Here is a 19,112-nt window from a genome sequence, read left to right as displayed (position 1 = left end):
TTAGGATCTTTTACAACTCACAGAATTTGGAATAGGAAGTTCAACGTACCCCACTGGGCCAGTTTACAAGGGACAGTCTGATAGATTCTCAGAAAATCCACTATATATTCTTTGGAACATGAAAGACAATGACTTCACCCCCAAAGAAGCTAATACTTGGTACAGAGAGAAGATCTCTTTAGGCACCAAAAACCACATTGCATATTCACTATGAAAATAATTAAATATTCAATAGTCTAATGCTTATTTTGTTAAAACAATTACATACATTTTAACATGTGACCAGGATTGAAGAAGCTTGTTCCTTGAGTTCAGTGTGATGATTAAAACATGTCATTTCTGGTTAGAGAGGTCGTGCTGAAATAGCCACTCTAGTGGCTAAACCTCTTGGATTGGGCATAATCATCAAGTTATCTGAAGGTTATTATAAGGAAGTAAGTAATTACTATTAAAAGCAAAGTAAAGTAGTAAAACCAAAGCTTAATGAAACAGATGAGAACATAAAAAATATCACTTATTATTATGGAATTGTCACAAATTGAACTTTTAAAATGCACTGGGTTAACAGAAAGAATAAATACGTTCTAGAATGAAAACTACATCTGTTTCTGACATCAAAGAATCGTTTCAAATGATATCAAACATGAATAATGTGCATTCTGCAGCAAACATCATATTGAGGGCAGATATCACCAACTCAATGAACATGAACTTGGGCAAACTCTGGAAGACAGTGAGGGACAGGGAGGCCTGGTTTGCTGCAGCCTGTAGGGTCGCAAAGAGTCAGGCATGACTTAGTGACTGAACAACAACATGGGGCCATATTCTGGCAGTTTCCCTGCCACTCATGTGGGTTAAGTCCTTGGCAGGGCTGCACCTGCCCCCGCCCAGGACTCCCCTTCTATGGCAGATTCAGCTGCTTCAGGGGCTCAAGGAAACAGAAACAATATATAAATGTGGAACTCACTAGAAAGGATTCTTAAAAGGCAAATAATATGGAATGACATTCATTCACCTAACATATGCACTGGACACGTACTCTGTGTCAGACACAGGTCAGGCCACTGGGCAAACAAGAGTGTAAGGAAAATTGCTTGCTGTGGTATCCGCCTGCAGATGGAATGCAGGAATGTGAACAGACTTCATTTTTCACAGCCCCAAAACATTTTCATTTTCTTGTGCATATTTTTAAAATAACACAGAAATGCACAGATCACAAAAGCCCACCCCCAGCAGAAACCGAGGTGGGAGTCAGGCCATTGAGAACCAAGTCTTGAAGATCCCCCTGAATTCTCTTAAGCCCACCACTGGGAGGCGGGTGTTTTGAGGAAGCCTCTCCCAGCTTCTGGTGGGTGCAGGCTTCCTTAGTTTGTGGCCACATCACTCTAATCTCTGCCTCTGTCTTCACATGGCTTCTCCTCTGTATGGATTTGTTTCAAACTCCCTCTGCCTCCTTCTTATAAAGATACATGTGATGGTATTTAGGTTGTCAGGCATTAGCAAAGATTATCTCACCAGGATATCCTCTCAAGATCCTAAATTTAATCCCATCTTTCCTCATATAAGGTAAGTTCCACTCTTTTGCCATTTAAGTTAACATTCACAGATTCTAGGAATTAGTAAGTGAATGTATCTTAGGGGTACCTGTGTGATAACATTGGGCCCACCCAGATAAATCTTGATACTCTCCCCTTCTTAAGGTCAGCTAAATAGCAACCTTTGTTTCATCTTCACTTTTAAGTCTGCGTTGCCCAAGTCAGGTAACACACAGGTTCCTGGGATTAACATGTGAACATTATTCTGCCCATGAGAGATACAGCCTAACTGTTACAGGCTGAAATGTGTTCCCCTTAACTTCACATGTTGCTATCCTAATTCCTGGATCCTCACAATATAGCTAGGTTTGGAGACAGGGTCTTTGGGAGATGATTGAGTTAAAATGATGTCATTAGGATGAGCCCTAATCCAATATAGCTGGTGTCCTTAAAAGAAGAGATGATGACACAGACACCCACACAGGGAAGAGCATGTGAAGGCACAGGGAGAAGACAGCTGCCTGTAAGTTAAGGAGAGAGACCTCAGAAGGAACCAACCCTGCCAACACCTGGATCTCTGCCTTCTAGCCTCCAGAACTGTAAAAAGATAAACTTCCAATTGTTCAAGCTGCCTGGTCTGCAGTACTTTATGGTAGCCTGAGCAAACTAATACAGTAGCCCCATTAAGGGAGCTACTTCCCCACCATATTTGCAGATTTCATTCAAGTCCAAGGGGAAGGGACTACACAAGCATGTATACAGGGGATGGGGCTCTGAGGGGTATCTTAGAATTCAGCCTAGTGCAGGTGGCCTTCCCCATTGACTCCTTTTGCCATGTTAGTCAGAACTTGGTTAACTTCTCTTGCTTGTCTCATTTTACCAAGCTTTCTATTCCTTTCCCACTCACCTTTATTTGTGTTTATTGGTCACTCAATTTTTATGCAATTTTAATTCTAGTTGCGGCTTCCCTGATAGCTCAGCTGGTAAAGAATCCGCCTGCAATGCAGGAGGCCCTGGTTTGATTCCTGGGTCAGGAAGATCCCCTGGAGAAGGAACAGGCTACCCACTCCATTATTCTTGGGTTTCCCTTCTGGCTCAGCTGGTAAAGAATCCACCTGCAATGCAGGAGACCTGGGTTCACTCCCCAGGTTGGGAAGATTCCCTGGAGAAGGGGAAGGCTACCCACTCCAGTATTCTGGCCTGGAAAATTCCATGGACTGTCTAGTCCATGGGGTCGCAAAGAGTTGGATATGACTGAGCGATTCAAGTTGGGATCAAGGTGGACTGGGAGTGAAGAGTGAGCAAAGTGTGGAGGATGAGGACTGTCTCTATCTAAGAGCAGTAGAAATACTAGGGAGAAAAGAGGCACAATACTCTCAATCTGTCCTACATCCAATTTTTTTGAAAAAGAAATGAAATAGAGAAATGTGAACAGACTTCATTTTTTACAGCCCCAAAACATTTTCATTTTCTATTGTGAATATTTTTAAAATAACAAAGTCTGGCTATGCCACATATATTTTGCTTTTAAATATATATTTGTATAGTTTACACATAGCTGAGAAAATCAGATTCTGTTTCTACTCTCATTCTGCTTTAAAAAAATTATAATTGGGGTGTCAGTTAGTTTCTGCTGTACAACGAAGTGAATCAGCTGTATATATGCATATAAGGTTAGCCAAAAAGTTCATTCAGGTTTTTCCATACGATGTTCTAGAATAAATCCCCTCCTTTTTGAGTCTCCCGCCCACCTCCCCTCCATTCTTTGTTTTTGTGCATGTTAATGGGCCAGACCTGAACTTGTGCATTGCCTCATCCAGTTAAGAAATTGGTGGAACTCTGCAGCCAACATTGCTGGGAGCCTTACCAGCATCAAACCCCACCACCCCAACCCCGTCAAACCTCTCCCAGGGGTGGGCACTGAGTGGCCTGAGTTAAGCGGCATCATCTCCAAGTGATTGGTTTGGGACTGGGCACTTGTCCAGGCACAAACTCACCAATGCTTGGCAATGCATTACCAAAGTGATCGTTTCACTGATGGTTTTACCTGAGTTAGTCCAGAGTAAAGCCCAGAGGGTTGTTCGCAGGTTTGATGACTGTCAGCGGTGTGCTGGTGAAGCCCAGGAATGGCTACCATCATTTTGTCCTCATGAGGGAGGGAAACCTGAGGATGTCGCCAATGCACTGAGAAGGATATGCATAGAGAATCGCAGAGAAATGGAGCAGGCACCCTGATTAAACTGTGCCAGTGGATTAGCCCCATCGCTGGCCTTTTCCATCATTTGAACTGCATTTTCAGTTACTTGCCATTGACCAAGAATATCCTTACTAAAACCAGAGGCAGGCCCTGGGGATTCAGTGGTGAAGATAGTGCCTACTCTCCTGAGCTTATGCTTTCAGGGAGAGAGGTAGATAATAAATAAGATCATTTCAATCAAAGTTTTGTGCTGTGAGAGTGATGTGGGAGTTGCGACTTTCAATTAGGAGGCCTCTCTAGGGAGGAGACAGGAGAGTTGAGACCTGAAGAGTGAGGAGGAGCCAGCCGTGGGAAGATCTAGGGCAGAGTAAAGAGTTGATGCAAAGCTGTAAGATGGGAGCAAGCAGGGAAGATCTGGTAAAGGGAAAGTGGTCCCACAGGCTGCCCAATGCTGAGCAAGAGGGAGCGAATGAAACAAAGGGCAGAGGCCTTGCTTGTAGGCTATGCATGGAGCTGGGATATTACTCTGGGGGAGACTGGGAGCTATTTGGAGGATTTTGAGCAGAGGTATGGCATGCCTGATCGAAGATTTTTAAAGGAGGAAACCTTCTAGCTGCTCTGTGTTGAAATGACTATAGAAGCAAGAAGAGCAGCCAATAGCAGTTAGAGGCAGCAGGCGAGGAGTGAAGCTGGTCCAGACCCAGGCAGTTGCAGGGAAGACAGTGAGAAGCAGAAAGATACAGGGAGTTTCATTTCTAGCATCCATTCCCTCAAGGCAGCCTGATGGTCCCCTGAAGGGACATGTCAACTGAGGGGCAAGGGGGTGAGCTGCTCTCCACCCAAATCCTGCATTTTCTGAGGGTTAACCTAAATGCATCTTTAATGGGCAGAACAGCAGGATGTGTGTCAGATGAAGTGGAATGATGTCAGTGGTGAGAGGGAAAATATTTGGGGGCAGGGGTGTCATACTATTAATGGAGCAGATATGCCTAGGAAACCACTTCTTTGGTTTTTCTCCATGACTTCCTTTACCATTGAGACCAAATTCACTTAAGTTCCTGGGTTAGGTTTTTGCCTCTCTCCTAAGACCACAGTAGTGAGGATTCCAAATGAGGGGAAGGCACCAGAGGAGCACAGTGGCCATTTCTCGGTGTGCCGAAGCTGTCTCCAAGTGGGCTGTTTCCTGTACACCAGTTTTCAGTTAACATAATTCATTAGTAGTGAAGTGAAGTCAATATGGTCAAGGACCCCGTAAATTCTGATTGTAAACTAAACCTTCAATATAGCATTACACAGGATTCTACCTTTGCCTAATAAAGTGCCTGCTACTTCAGGCCTGCTTTATACAGGCATCAAGTCCAGCATTAAAAGCATACATGTATAATTCTGTGTCCAGTGGTGGTTTCAAGCTGTCTGCATCAGAGCACAACCTGTTTTAAGTATGTATTTCCCCCACTCTCCTGAGGTTCTGACTCAAGCCAGGGTTAGGTCTGGGCAGTAAATCCCACAAGGAGATTCCAGTGGTTTCTGTCTCCTGAGCTCACAGCATATTTTACATTGCATACTTCTGTATATAAATACAATTGTATGTAACCTGTACATTTGGATATGTAGATGTCTCAAATCTTTTTTGGAGTGGATATTATTAATGAGAACTAGCTGGAACTCTCCAAAGCACAGGAAGCAGCTGGAATGAGTATAGGTGATCCTTGAACCAATGAAGATTAGGGACTGGACCCTCCCCTCAGTGGAAAATCCTTTAGCTCCACACTCCCCACCTGCGGTTCCCCATCTGCAGCTTCAACCAACCTCTGAGTGTTCAGTGCTGTAGTATTCAGTACTGAGAAAATCCGTGCATAAGTGGACCCACTTGGTCCAAACCCGTGTTGTTCAAGGGTCAACTGTACAACCAACAAGTGGCCTAGAGGACCGAGGAACAGGGCACTGGCATGAGGGGATGGCATGTTGGGCATCACCAGGAACTGACTACCCCTGTCTAATAAAGTAGCCACAAGTATTTCCCAACCTCACTCCTTCAGTGGTATTTGAAGCCCATTCACTCCCAAATGAATTTTCTTAACCCACAAGGCAAGGAGCTGCTGTCTTTCCCCCACTGCTCCACCAATTCTCATGGGCCCATCACAACCCTTCCTGTCTCAGCATCCCTCACGGCCCCACCCGCTTGAATACCTCTGGCCTACATTTCCTGCACAAAAGCTTACCCTTGACAGCTCTGTTCATATCTGATATGGTATAAACAGAGAGGTAAACAAATGTAAAAAACTGAAGAGGTTAATATACCATTAATTGAACGAGGAGACATCAAGGTGGCATTATGAACACTTTTTTAATGACAACAGATGGTAAATTTATACAAATTACAGGTTAGAATATAACGAATACAAAACCCATCCAGATAACAGTTAGAAAAGCATCACTTACAAAAGTAAATCTGATTCAAGTGGCTAAAGAACTCAAGCCCCCCCATTTTGATAATTACACGCAGCTTTTAAGGTAGCGCATCTAAACTCTGCCCCTTGTCAGGGCACTATTCAAGACTACAGCATATTCAGTGACTCTAAAGCTCCTAACACTTTTATCATCAAGGTCAGGACATCTGGTAACAGGTTCACTAAGCAAAAAAAAAACAAGAATATGTGAACGTTCTTTGCAAACTGTAAGGTGCTGTGCAGATGTTAGCTATTGCTATTATTACTGTTCAGTGAGATTTCACTGAACTTGAGAAAAAGGAAGACTAGTCTGTGTAACTGACAAATATGACCTATAGAACATCTTCAAAGGAATGCAGGTATTACTTTCAAATACACGTAGCAAACAAACAAGCAAGGAAAGTATGGCCAGGAGTGATGGTAAGCTGAGGAATTCCAGACTATTTAATGAATATATAAAGGATTAATCTGTTCATCTGTTACATGTAATATATACCATTAGGATCCCAAAGTCCCTGAAAATAATTTATTTTCTCAGGTGACCCTTTTTCCCCCGCAAAAAGGAAAAAGAAATCTTGTCAAGTTATGAATACGCTGCTTCAGTCCAGCTCTTGCAAAAACAATCTTAAATGTAAGAGCAGAGTCTGAGTTAATAAAGTTGTACTCTTCTGATGGAGCACAGAGTGCCTGACAGCAGAGATATCTGTTGCTGACCTGCTGCTGCTACTGCTGCTAAGTCGCTTCAGTCGTATCTGACTCTGTGTGACCCCACAGACGGCAGCCCACCAGGCTCCCTGTCCCTGGGATTCTCCAGGCAAGAAGACTGGAGTGGGTTGCCATTTCCTTCTCCAATGCATGAAAGTGAAAAGTGAAAGTGAAGTCGCTCAGTCGTATCCGATTCCTAGCGACCCCATGGGACTGCAGCCTACCAGGTCCCTCCATGGGATTTTCCAGGCAAGAGTACTGGAGTGGGTTGCCATTGCCTTCTCCGGCTGATGACCTAATATGTGACAATTTTATTTATAAAATGGGCCTAACAGTCTACAACTTCACTTGAGCATAAGTAAAAGAACAAACATGAACTTTTCTGGAGACAAGAAGTATACACTAGATACATTTAAAACAGGATATAAATTCTCATGTACCTTTCATCTTTCCTTGGGTACACTTATCTAACTGCTTTTACTGGTGTCCTTGAGTACACTAGCTGTATATATAAAATTTATATGAAAATGGAAAACACCAAACAAGTCAAGTAGTTGCTTTGGGGGCAAAGTTGATGAGATCTTTATGATGAAAATAACCTTACAATATATTTCTGTTAGATTCCCATGAAATGCAGGTTGGTTGTTGTTATTGTTTTTAACGGAGGGTTTAAATTTCTTCAGTAACAACTCAAAAGTGAATTCAAATGTAAAATGGGATCCACTTGAAGAGCTAGTGACATCAGATGCATTCTACAGCACACTATTTTTTAGCACAATGAGAAAAGAGATTATATTCTGGGGGGCAAAATGGGAGGTGAGGTGAGGTGAAGGTCATATGTTAAATCAGTAGCCTGTACTGACACTTCAAGTTAAGACCCCTAATTGAGGTTATTCTTACAAACCATTTTCAAACAATAGTGAACATAGTCCTACCTTATAATATTTATATAAGGGCTCAATTGTAGCTTTTCTTTCTATACATCCTGAAGTATGTACATTGTACAAGAGGAAATCACTAAGACATCTTGAAAAATAAATCTATTTGTCATACACTGTATTATTTCAACAGCAGCAAACTAGTGAGTTAACAGTTAAAACCTTAAGAAAATATTAACTGGTTGGAAAGCAAGTTTTTATTGTAATAATTCCATATATCAACCTTAGCATCCAAGTGTAACTTTCAAACGCTTGGTACTAGTTCCAAGAGGAAATTACACTGTTTTTGCATGAATCCCTAGTTTAAATACTTGCAGAAAAACACCCATATTATCTATTCAGCAAATGTCTGAAATCAAACAAAATAATCCAACACTGGACATCAATATTTTAAAAATAGCATAAGATTCCAAAAGTACAAGAAAAACCTTGGCATTATAGAAAAAGAAATTAAGTGGACAAATTCTAAGTACAACAAGACATCTAAAGAGGGGACCATCTAGAAATCTACCTTATAGTACATTAGATTCAAACTGGAGTATTTGACAATTTCATATTATTTGTGCAATTGTATACCAAAACTGTAGTCTTTTTAAGAAACCATGTTCCATTCAGAATAACTACCTAAGACATTTAAACTGCAAATAACATTTAACTATAAGCAGGAATAAAAAATAGTCCTACAATAATCATTTTGGTTTTTCTTGGCAATTAAACATAAAAGGCTTCTTGGTTTTTATGCCTAACTACGTCTCTGCTCCTTTAGTCCAATTCCACGACATCCAAAAGTAGAGGAGAACTAACAAAATCCAAGATGGCAAACACTCACAGCAAGGGCCATTGTATGAGGAATTATTAATGACAGAGATACATACAATGAAATATCTAGTTAGAAGAGTAAGGTAGAATGTGCTGTTTAAGAAAACATCCAATAATCACTCATCTGAAAAAATGCAAATAGACACCAGATAATATTGGCAGATTCTGAACTTAAACCAAACTTTTACTGTGTATCAAACTAGCATTTAGAAATGCACAGGGATGTAAACCAAAACAGTGGTTATCTCCAGGTGGCCACACTACAGGGAATTAACATTTTCTTCCTGTTTTAAGATGCATTCTTCCCTGCGTGTGTTTAGATTACACACAAATAGTACCAAGTGGTTGAAAAGAACACAGACCAAGGATACTAAAAAACGGGGTCTTTTTCTATCAGGAAGGACTTCAAGGATTATCTATATATATCTGGGACATAATAGCACTGATTAAAAATTCCAAGAATACTTCCTGGGTGATAAAAATAATTGATTTTCATGATTGTTTACACTCTGTAAGTATGCAAAAATGAACATATTTAAATGTAAATTCTTTCATATACATTATTTAAAAGTAGGAAAAACCGAGTTTACACAACCTCATAATTAAAGTGTAAGTTCACTGTTGAGTGACAGAGCAAAGCAGACCATTAAAGAGCTTCTCTGAAAGGAGGAGGCTGGCCTGTAAGAGGCCTTTAGGGAGCAGGCCAGGTGCCCAGGCAGCTAGCTCTTTGCTTTGCTATCTGCATTCTTTAATAAACCCAGTCTTTTTACATGAATGGCTGTGATTCAGCCTAGTTTCCCCATGAAATAATGTAATGAAAGATTTCTATTGACTAGGGATTACTACTACTTTATGCAAAATTTCTCAGTGACACTCAGATTAATACCAGTGTCCACAATTTAAGCAATTTTCAACAGGCATTTACAACCCAAAATCTAATGACTTTGTATTTTCATGATAGTCAGGAAAAGTGTTCCAGCGAAAAATAAAATTTAGATTTGCTCCACTATGTACATCTGAATACAACCAGAGCATAAAACAAAGCCAACTAAAAGACAAAATGCTATAAAACATTTTTTTGTTGTAAGATAATCAAATTCTTCCCAGAATAATGCATAATTAATTTCACATACTTATTTATAATCAATTTAGCTTTTCCAAACTCTCATTTGCAAATGAGAGACTCAGACAATTAAAACTGATGATACAAGGCATTGTTTTAGAAGGAACAAAATTTACATTGGTCAAATGTGACTCCTCAAGATTGATTTTAACAAGTTCTTACAACTTTATTGAAATCATCAATATCCCAGATCAATTTACCATTTTAAAAAATCAATTTAACACTATCAAAAGGTAATGTTCACTTTAATCCTGTTTGCCTTCACGCCACTGCCGTGAGCCTTCATTCCAGGCCACATAAACAAAGAGGGCCAGCACCACGTGGACGGCGACCACTGCAACAATAGCAGCATAAAAATAGCTGTCCCTATTGGACATCCCAAAGGCGCCTATCAAGAGAAAAAAGTTTCCATTTTATTCCAAAATATATAAAAATATAAAAATCAAAACATTATTTTTATTAGCTACATATTTATTGAACAAGTCAGACAATTAAAAAGGAATACTTTGTGTGGTGATAAATCAAGTATTCATGTAAAGATGTGAATACCTTCTACACATGAAGAACATTATTTTCAATGAAAATCACAATTAATCACTTCATCTAAGGACTCTGACATAATAAAGAGGGCTTTATTTTCTCTTCCTTCCAATGTCTGCCAGCAAGGAAACATTCCCCCAAAGTCCTCCTCCCATGTCAACCAACTCTCGCTCTCCAGGGACTGTTAAAAGAAAGGATCTGCAAGCTATCACACAGAAAACCATAAACCAATACGATGTCAAACAAATAACTGAGTGATAAAAAATTCATTTCATGAAGATTCATTATGAGCAATGGGATTTTTGAAAAGCAAAACAGAAGCAAGCAAGCAAATTAATATCCAGTTTACAGATATAAAGAGATCATGAGAGCATAGAATCTCATATATAGTTAAGGGCGAAAATGTCTTGTTTTATGTCTAGGATTACCTTCAAAAACGTAAGATTTAGTTGTGAAATATAACCCAATAGGTACAGTGATCATTAAAGCTGTGAAGAACAGGAGCGTCTTCAGAGTGGATGCTAATGAACTTTCATTTCTGGAAAAAAGTAAACAAAGAGAAAATCAGAGCCTGCAAAGCCATTTCAAACTATTCTTGTGTTCGTAAATGCTATAAATACCCACAGAAAAGATGCTGGGAACCTTGCCCTTGCCTAGAAAACAGTGGCCAGAAGAAGAGCAGTGCCAGGGACTCAAAATTCGAATAGCCTAGAGATCCAGTGGCAGGCCCAGGGTGAAAAGAAGTGTAAAGTGCAAAAAGTGGTTTGGAATCTTCCAAGTGCTATGCAAATATACACGATTTACAGAATTCAGGATGGAGGTAGCAAGGCAGAAGATACACAGAAAACAACTAATGAGGTTCCTTCACAAAGCATCCTATCAGCGGCTAGCTGAATACAGTACAGACAACGTATGAGACTCTCCAAAGACAAAGGAGCCCAGAGCAATCTGGATGCAGCTGAAGGAAACTTTGCTCACATTTCTTTGTAATTAAGTAGCGAGAGTACAATTTAAATGGTCTTCACACAGCATGGATGCATTAAAAGTTTGATATCAAAACACTTTATGTTCCGTGCATTGTATCGCTCATAGACTTTTAAAATCAATGGAAATATTCCAATGGGAAAGTTTTGTTCCAGAATACAATAAAATGATTCTGAAGAATGTAATCAAGTTTCTAAAATCATACTATTAAAGAAAAACAAGTTAGATAAATGGCTACTTAAAACAGTAACAATGGGTAACATAAAAGCGTCCAATAAAGGAGAAATGATTTCACAAATGATGCTTATCAATAGGGAACCATTAAAATTTATTTTGACGATTATTCAGTAAATATCTGTGTGAAAAATCAACAAGGCAGATTACACTGTTTTTATGAGAATCAGCGGTCTGCCAAATAAGCCCTGAAAGGCCCCTTGCCTACTTCTGTAAATAAAGTGTAACTGGCATATAGCCACACCCACTTGTTTATGCATCACCTAAGACTCCAGGGAGATACAGAGACAGAGCTTGGTAGTGGTGCCAGACCACATGACCCTCAAAATCTAAAATATTTACTATCCGGTCCTTTCCAGAAAAACTCTGCCAACAGTATAGATGTATACTATTTCGATTATATTCAAAAGGTGTGCACATGAAAAAGGACTCCAGATTAATACACAATAATAAAGTAACTTTCCCACTTTCAAATATTCCTTAATGTTGTTTTAGCCACTTTTCAATATTGGCCCCATGCATCATCACAAATGATAACACTTCTGACAGTGAAGCTGTAGTAAGCTTCCAGCAACCCTGGACACACACACACACACACACACACACACACACCCCCACCCACCCACCCACCACCCCCCATCCATAGTTTTATCCTGTAGATTAAAGGTCCCTTTTCCCTTAAATCTAACCACTCTCACACTACCTTGTCAGGGATAAAGAAATTTTCCTCTACTGTCTAGGTTCTTTGCGGCTGGTCTAAGAATTAAACGGACACAAGACAGATTAACAGGAGAAAATCAAACAAAGTTTAAAAACATGTATACACGGAAGAGACCCAGGAGAACTGAGTAACTTGCCAAATGGCCAAAACCCTCGCCTTAAATATTGTCTTCAGGTAAAGACAAAAGAAGATGCTGTAGGTAGGGGTTTGGGACTTCAAACAGGAAGAAGACAATACACATGGAGATGGAAAAGCAGATATTTGGTCAACAAGTGTTTCCTAGGCCATGTAGAGTCTATGGGACCCAGAGTAGTCTCTGGTTTCTATGCTCTGTCCCCCGACCCCACCACACCTAGCCCATATTCTTTGCAAATATCTCTGGTGACAGCTCCCTTCCAGGAACAGGCCCTCTGTCTAAATTTTTTCAGGCAATTAAGGGGAAGCTTAAAGTTTCTTCCTGAGTCTCTGGGGCCTTGACGGTTTTCAGTTTGAAATAATCTGCACATCAAAGAGACATTTTGGGGCCGCAAGTGTTGCTCCTCTATAACCTTAACACATGTCTAAATTTATGTTCATAGTCAACACTTGAACTTAATTCTTCCTGGTAATCCTCAGCAAGAGGTTCCAGTTTTTATCTACATCTCTATGAAGAATACAGCCCAGCCATCAAGGTCCTTTCAAAATAATAAGCTGCCTCTCCTCTAGGCAGCTTTCCTGATTATGCCAGCTGGAACGATTCACTGTTCTGGGACCCAACCACACTTACTTCATGCCTGTTATCACAGCACTTAACATGACAGCTTGTGTCCCAGACAGTCCAATGTGTACCCAGAGGTACACATTGCTTTGTACCCCTAGAAAATCCAGGCAAAGGAATTCTTATAATTGTGTGTATACCATTACAGGGTGGGAGGCTTCTGGCAGCCCAGAAAGAAAGGGAACATCTTAAGTTTATACCGATGGTCTACAAACTTTTTTGACTGTGTGATCCATCATTAAAGTTTTGAGCTGCTGCTGCTGCTAAGTCGCTTCAGTCGTGTCCGACTCTATGCGACCCCACAGACGGCAGCCCACCAGGCTCCCCCGTCCCTGGGATTCTCCAGGCAAGAAGACTGGAGTGGGTTGCCATTTCCTTCTCCAATGCATGAAAGTGAAAAGTGAAAGTGAAGTCGCATACCCCCATATTGGCATAATGATTTTTAAATAAATTATCTATACACATATTAGTCATGGAGTCTTTAAAATACAAAAACAAGGAAAAACAGATACTAAAAATGTTAAGGTTAAAAAAATTTACATAGAAATCTGTTTTCTTTCCATACTTCAAGGAAACATCTTTTAATACATCTCACTTTAGTGATCACTGAGATATACAATTCTCATCTAATATACCTAAACTTCCTTACACTGTTTCCTAATATAAAATTTTTAGAAAATTTATCTTCATCAAGAATGAGTGTCTGCAGTTCTATAAAAATACAGAAAAATCATGTCCACAGAAAACAAAAACCACTAATTTGAAAAGATACATGCACTCTAGTGTTCACAGCAGGATTATTTACAATTGCCAAGATACAGAAGCAACCCACGTGTCCATCAACAGATGAACAAAGGAGATGCAATACACACACACATGCATAATACATACAATGGAATACTACTCAGTCATAAAAAAGAATCAATGTGCCATTTCCAGCAACATGGACAGACTTAAAGGGCATTATACTAAGTGAAACAAGCCAGGCAGAGAAAGGCAAATACTGTATGATATCGTTTATATGTGGAATCTAAAAAATACAACAAACCAGGGAATGTAACAAAAAGAAGCAGATTCACAGATAAAGAGAACAAACTTAGTGATTACCAGTGGGGAGGGTTGGGAGGGGCAACAGGGGGGAGGGGAGTGTGAGGTACAAAATACTGTGGAGACAGGCCACAAGGATGTATTGTACAATACAGGGAATATAGCCAAAATTTTGCAGTAACTATAAATGGAGTGTAACCTTTAAAAATTGTGTAAAAAAATTTAAAAATACATACATACATACAAGAAGTCAGTATCTGGCCAATTCTTTTGTGGACCGACCCCCAAAAAAACTTGGCCTTCACAATGTTTGTGTTTTTGGTGTGCAAAGTTCAGATCATCTAATCTGATAAACAAACAAAGCTTGAGAATCTAGAGAAAGGGAAGGTTAACCAGTTCATCTGTTCTTTATCTCTTGACTATCAATTATCTGGCCTGACTTTGAGAAAAGTTTGTTACTGAAAAGAGAATATAATATCATGTTTTAAAGCACACAAAATCACTTACGATCCCACCACCCAAACACAATCTTTTCTGCATGTTAATTTCTAAGCCCACACATTCTACATAGAGCATATCTCAACAACTTGCTGCTTGTCTTCAATTCCTTCTTACCTCTCTATCTTAAGCCCCCAAAATTTGACTTTCAGTCTCTCAAATACAGGACTAAGTTAAGCATACAAACTTTTGAAAACTAGTTTTCAAACTTCCTCCAGTGTTTATATGACATTTTCTCCTTGGCTTCCAGCCACAGCCCACTACAGCCAGTGGTTCTGCTGGCACAAGCCAGCTTGGGTATAACCTGGTGAGGTATTCCAAAACAAAGCAACTGAGGTCATTCAACTAATTTATCCTATGTGTCTCTGAGCCTTCTTAGGAAGAATTCGAACATTTAGAGTTAGAATTAGCCTCACACAAATAATTGAGGATTGTGCCCCCACTCTGAGAACCATCTAGAGTTTACCCACTTCAGATAAACTTCTGCAGGAAACACTAAGCAGATGAAGCTTACCATGTTCCCCTTTATGGCAAGGCCTATACTGCAAGTAGATTTCACTGCAAATTCCATGCAGAAACACTAAAATCAGTCTAGGAGGCGTACGCTGTATTTTAAGTACACTTAATATAAATATTTGTTGGAGGCCTCACTAATAAACAGTAATTTTTTTTTTAAAAACCACCTACATCGCCATTGTGAGAGTGAAAAAGATCACGGGGGCTCCAAAGATCGTGGGCTTGGACAACTGTTAGCTTTCAACACTTACTAATTGTGCGAGGTAATCCTGTGATCTTGCGCAAGCCACTTATCCTGAGTCAACTTCATTGTTTTTAAACAAGTAGCAAACTAAGCACTTTTAAAATTCTGATAATGTATGTAACAAAGCGGGTAAAGAACCCGCCTGCAAGGCAGGAGACACAGGAGACGTGGGTTCGATCCTTGGGTCGGGAAGATCTCCTACAGAAAAGAAACAGCAACCCACTCCAGTATTTCTTGCCTGGAAAATCCCATGGACAGAGGAGCCTGGCGGGCCACAGTCCATGGGTTGCAAAGAGTCAGACACGACTGAGTGACTAACACACGGGCATGTAACAAAGCACCTAAGCTGGGCCTGGAGCACACACACTGAATGGTAGTTAAATCCTTCCCACCTTCTGACCTCTAGAGGTATCATGGGCCAGGCTAGTCCACAAGGACCACCTGCTCTTTCCTCAGGTTCCTCCTACTCAGCCACCAGCCCCCATCCTGCTGATTCCCTGAGGGAAGTAGACTCAAACCCGGGGCGGCCCTTTATCCCTTCCACTCGTTCACTCATGCAGCAAACATTTATTAAGCCCTGACGATGTGGGCCCTGCAGGGAACCCGGAGATGGAGAAGGCCCGGTTCCTGTCCTCAGGGAGCTCACCCTGCAGTGGGGAGAAAGGCTGCAAGATCGCAATACAGACAACAGAGAAAGAAGTGCTAGGCCAGAAACAAGAGTTGAAGAACCCGCCCACCTAGCCACCATGACCCCGGGTCCCTCGCTCCCGAGGGAAGGGTAGGGCCCCGGCGTGCAGACGATGCAGGGCCCAACCTGCTTCCCCCCTCCTCGTCTAGCCCTCAACCCCAGCCCCGAGGGTCCTGACCTCATGCCTACCCACCGGTCGGCCCGGGCTTTCCCTCTCGCCCCGCCCCCGGCCCGGGCCAGTCCGCCTGGTGCTCTAGGCCCCCGCCTGACTCCGCCTCGCTCCGGACTACCTGAAGTCGGACGGCTGCAGCGCGTTCAGCGCCGCTTTATCAAGGCGCTCCATGGCGTCGCCACGGCCGCAGCTCAGACGCTCAGACGCCGGCTGGGCTCCGCAGTCGCGCTCGGTCGGGTAGGCGGGCGACCGGTCCAGGCGGGCCACGCCGGAAGTGCCGGCGAGTGCCGGGCTGTGGGCTGCAGCGCGCAGGCGCGGCGCCCAGGTGACGCCCGGTGGTGGTGGCGGCGGCGGCGGCGGCGGGCGCAGGCGCGGTTGGGAGCCTGCATGTGACTTACCGGCCAGGGCTGCGGGGCGTACGCCCTGCCAGGAGCGGCCTGCGCTCTAGGAGCAGGCCGGGCGAGTAGCCCAGCCACTCCACGTTGAGCCGGGACTTGCCTCGCAGCATTGTCCTCCGGGGAGGGCGGTGCTGCGGCCGCCCCCTGAGCGCGCGCGAGCAGCTCTCGTCTCCGTTCCGGCCCCTGCCGCCGATCTGTGGTTGCGAGGCGGCTGAAACAGATGATCTGCGAGGAAGGACGACCAGGAGGACGACTGGGGTGCTAGGCAACCAAGCAGTTTCCGACGACAACAACAACACAAAAAAGCAGTGCACATTATTCCCCAGCCCTTGAGTAAACGCCTCATTAATTATTGCCCGCAGTGAAAGTCCAGCCTTGGGAAGCTGGGAGGAGTTAGTTTAGCACTCACCCGAGTCTGTCAAGCTAGGGAATGTCAGAGCTGAAAGAGCTCTTGCTGAGAGTGACTGTTCCAGGCCAGACGCTGGTGATCCTAACTTCCACCTAAAGTTAAAAACATTTTGCAGCTGCTCAGAAAGCTGCCAATGAGACAACAGGGACTCAAATAGTAAGGGACAGATGGGCCTCCAGGGCTGAACAACTGGAGAGAAGTATAAACGAAAAGGGTGCATGAGCCTAGGGTCAGGCTTGACAAAATTAGGTTGCCGCTGGCTGCTAATAAGAGGACAGCCCTTACATGGTCAACGCCTGGAAAAGGCCACTGACCACACATCTATTTTCTGCACCGAATGGATACAAAGACCGCATCTGAAATCATGACTAAACCAACAGCTTAGAGCCGCCTTAGGGGCCATGGACTGGAAAGCAGGAAACCCGGGTTTGTGTTCTAAGTACTAAAATTGTAATCACTCTGTGGGCCTCATCTAGACCCTTGGGGTTGTAAGAACCGCCTAAAGCCAGAACTACAGTAGTATTAGAGAGACTCTAGCTTGTGGGTTGGCAAACTGTGGCCAGTCTGCCAAATACCTGTAGCATGTCTGCCACCTGTTTTTCTACAAGGTGTGCGTTAAGAATGGGTTCTCCACTTTCAGATGGTTAAAAAAATCAAAAGAAGAATAGTATTTCACTACATGTTAAGATTATATGAAATTCAGATTTCGGTGTCCATTAATAAAATTTTATTGGAACTCAGCCATGCTCATTCTTTTGTATTGCCTATGGCGGCTTTCATGTTACAATGACAGCATTGTGTAATTATTTGTGACAGAGACTGGGCCACAAAGTCTAATGTATTTACTATCTGTCCCTTGCCAGGGAAAGTGTGAGGACCCTTGCTCTAGCTAATCACCTTGGGACGAGGTTCCTGAAACCCTAGGGATCCAAAATGTAGTAAAGGGGGCACTCTCCGACATAAATGACAGCAGGATCCTCTATGACCCACCTCCCAGAATATTGGAAATAAAAGCAAAAATAAACAAATGGGACCTAATTAAAATTAAAAGCTTCTGCACAACAAAGGAAACTATAACCAAGGTGAAAAGACAACCTTCAGAATGGGAGAAAATAATAGCAAATGAAGCAACTGACAAAGAATTAATCTCAAAAATATACAAGCAACTCCTGCAGCTCAACTCCAGAAAAATAAATGACCCAATCAAAAAATGAGCCAAAGAACTAAACAGACATTTCTCCAAAGAAGACATACAGATGGCTAACAAACATGTGAAAAGATGCTCAACATCACTCATTATCAGAGAAATGCAAATCAAAACCACAATGAGGTACCATTTCACACCAGTCAGAATGGCTGGGATCCAAAAGTCTACAAGCAATAAATGCCGGAGAGGGTGTGGAGAAAAGGGAACCCTCTTACACTGTTGGTGGGAATGCAAACTAGTACAGCCACTATGGAGAACAGTGTGGAGATTCCTTAAAATACTCGAAATAGAACTGCCATACGACCCAGCAATCCCACTGCTGGGCATACACACCGAGGAAACCAGAATGGAAAGAGACACATGTACCCCAGTGTTCATCGCAGCACTGTTTATAATAGCCAGGACATGGAAGCAACCTAGATGTCCATCAGCAGATGAATGGATAAGAAAGCTGTGGTACATATACACAATGGAATATTACTCAGCCATGAAAAAGAATACATTTGAATCAGTTCTAATAAGGTGGATGAAACCGGAGCCTATTATACAGAGTGAAGTAAGCCAGAAAGAAAAACACCAATACAGTATACTAACGCATATATATGCAATTTAGAAAGATGGTAATGATAACCCTGTATGTGAGACAGTAAAAGAGACACAGATGTATAGAACAGTCTTTTGGACTCTGTGGGAGAGGGTGAGGGTGGGATGATTTGGGAGAATGGCATTGAAACATGTATAATATCATATGTGAAATGACTTGCCAGTCCAGGTTTGATGCACGATACAGGATGCTCGGGACTGGTGCATTGGGATGACCCAGAGGGATGGGATGGGGAGGGAGGCAGGAGAGGGGTTCAGGATGGGGAACTCGTGTACACCCATGGCAGATTCATGTTGATGTATGGCAAAACCAATACAATATTGTAA

General features: G+C 42.1%; 1 protein-coding gene across 3 annotated transcripts; it reads right to left on the bottom strand.

Moving 5' to 3' along the window:
• Positions 1-6,060: 6,060 nt before the first annotated feature.
• VMA21 (vacuolar ATPase assembly factor VMA21) lies at positions 6,061-17,183 on the bottom strand. Of its 3 annotated transcripts, none has more exons than XM_070784587.1 (4): positions 16,976-17,183; positions 16,567-16,827; positions 10,736-10,845; positions 6,061-10,155 (listed from the first exon to the last, which is right to left on the bottom strand). In XM_070784587.1, the coding sequence occupies exons 2-4, from the start codon at positions 16,674-16,676 to the stop codon at positions 10,013-10,015; spliced, it is 363 nt and encodes a 120-aa protein (XP_070640688.1). In that variant the 5' UTR covers positions 16,677-16,827; positions 16,976-17,183; the 3' UTR covers positions 6,061-10,012. The 3 variants fall into 3 exon arrangements, with proteins under 3 accessions (XP_070640688.1, XP_070640689.1, XP_070640690.1); XM_070784588.1 differs by having other exon boundaries at positions 16,567-16,791; XM_070784589.1 differs by lacking the exons at positions 16,567-16,827; positions 16,976-17,183 and adding an exon at positions 16,287-16,482.
• Positions 17,184-19,112: the final 1,929 nt, after the last annotated feature.

The sequence above is a fragment of the Bos indicus genome, chromosome X, assembly GCF_029378745.1.
Source record: "Bos indicus isolate NIAB-ARS_2022 breed Sahiwal x Tharparkar chromosome X, NIAB-ARS_B.indTharparkar_mat_pri_1.0, whole genome shotgun sequence".
In the NCBI taxonomy this organism is placed as follows: Eukaryota; Metazoa; Chordata; class Mammalia; order Artiodactyla; family Bovidae; genus Bos; species Bos indicus.
The sequence above is the reverse complement of the archived record's forward strand: the minus strand, read 5'-3'. Positions and strand labels throughout refer to the sequence as shown.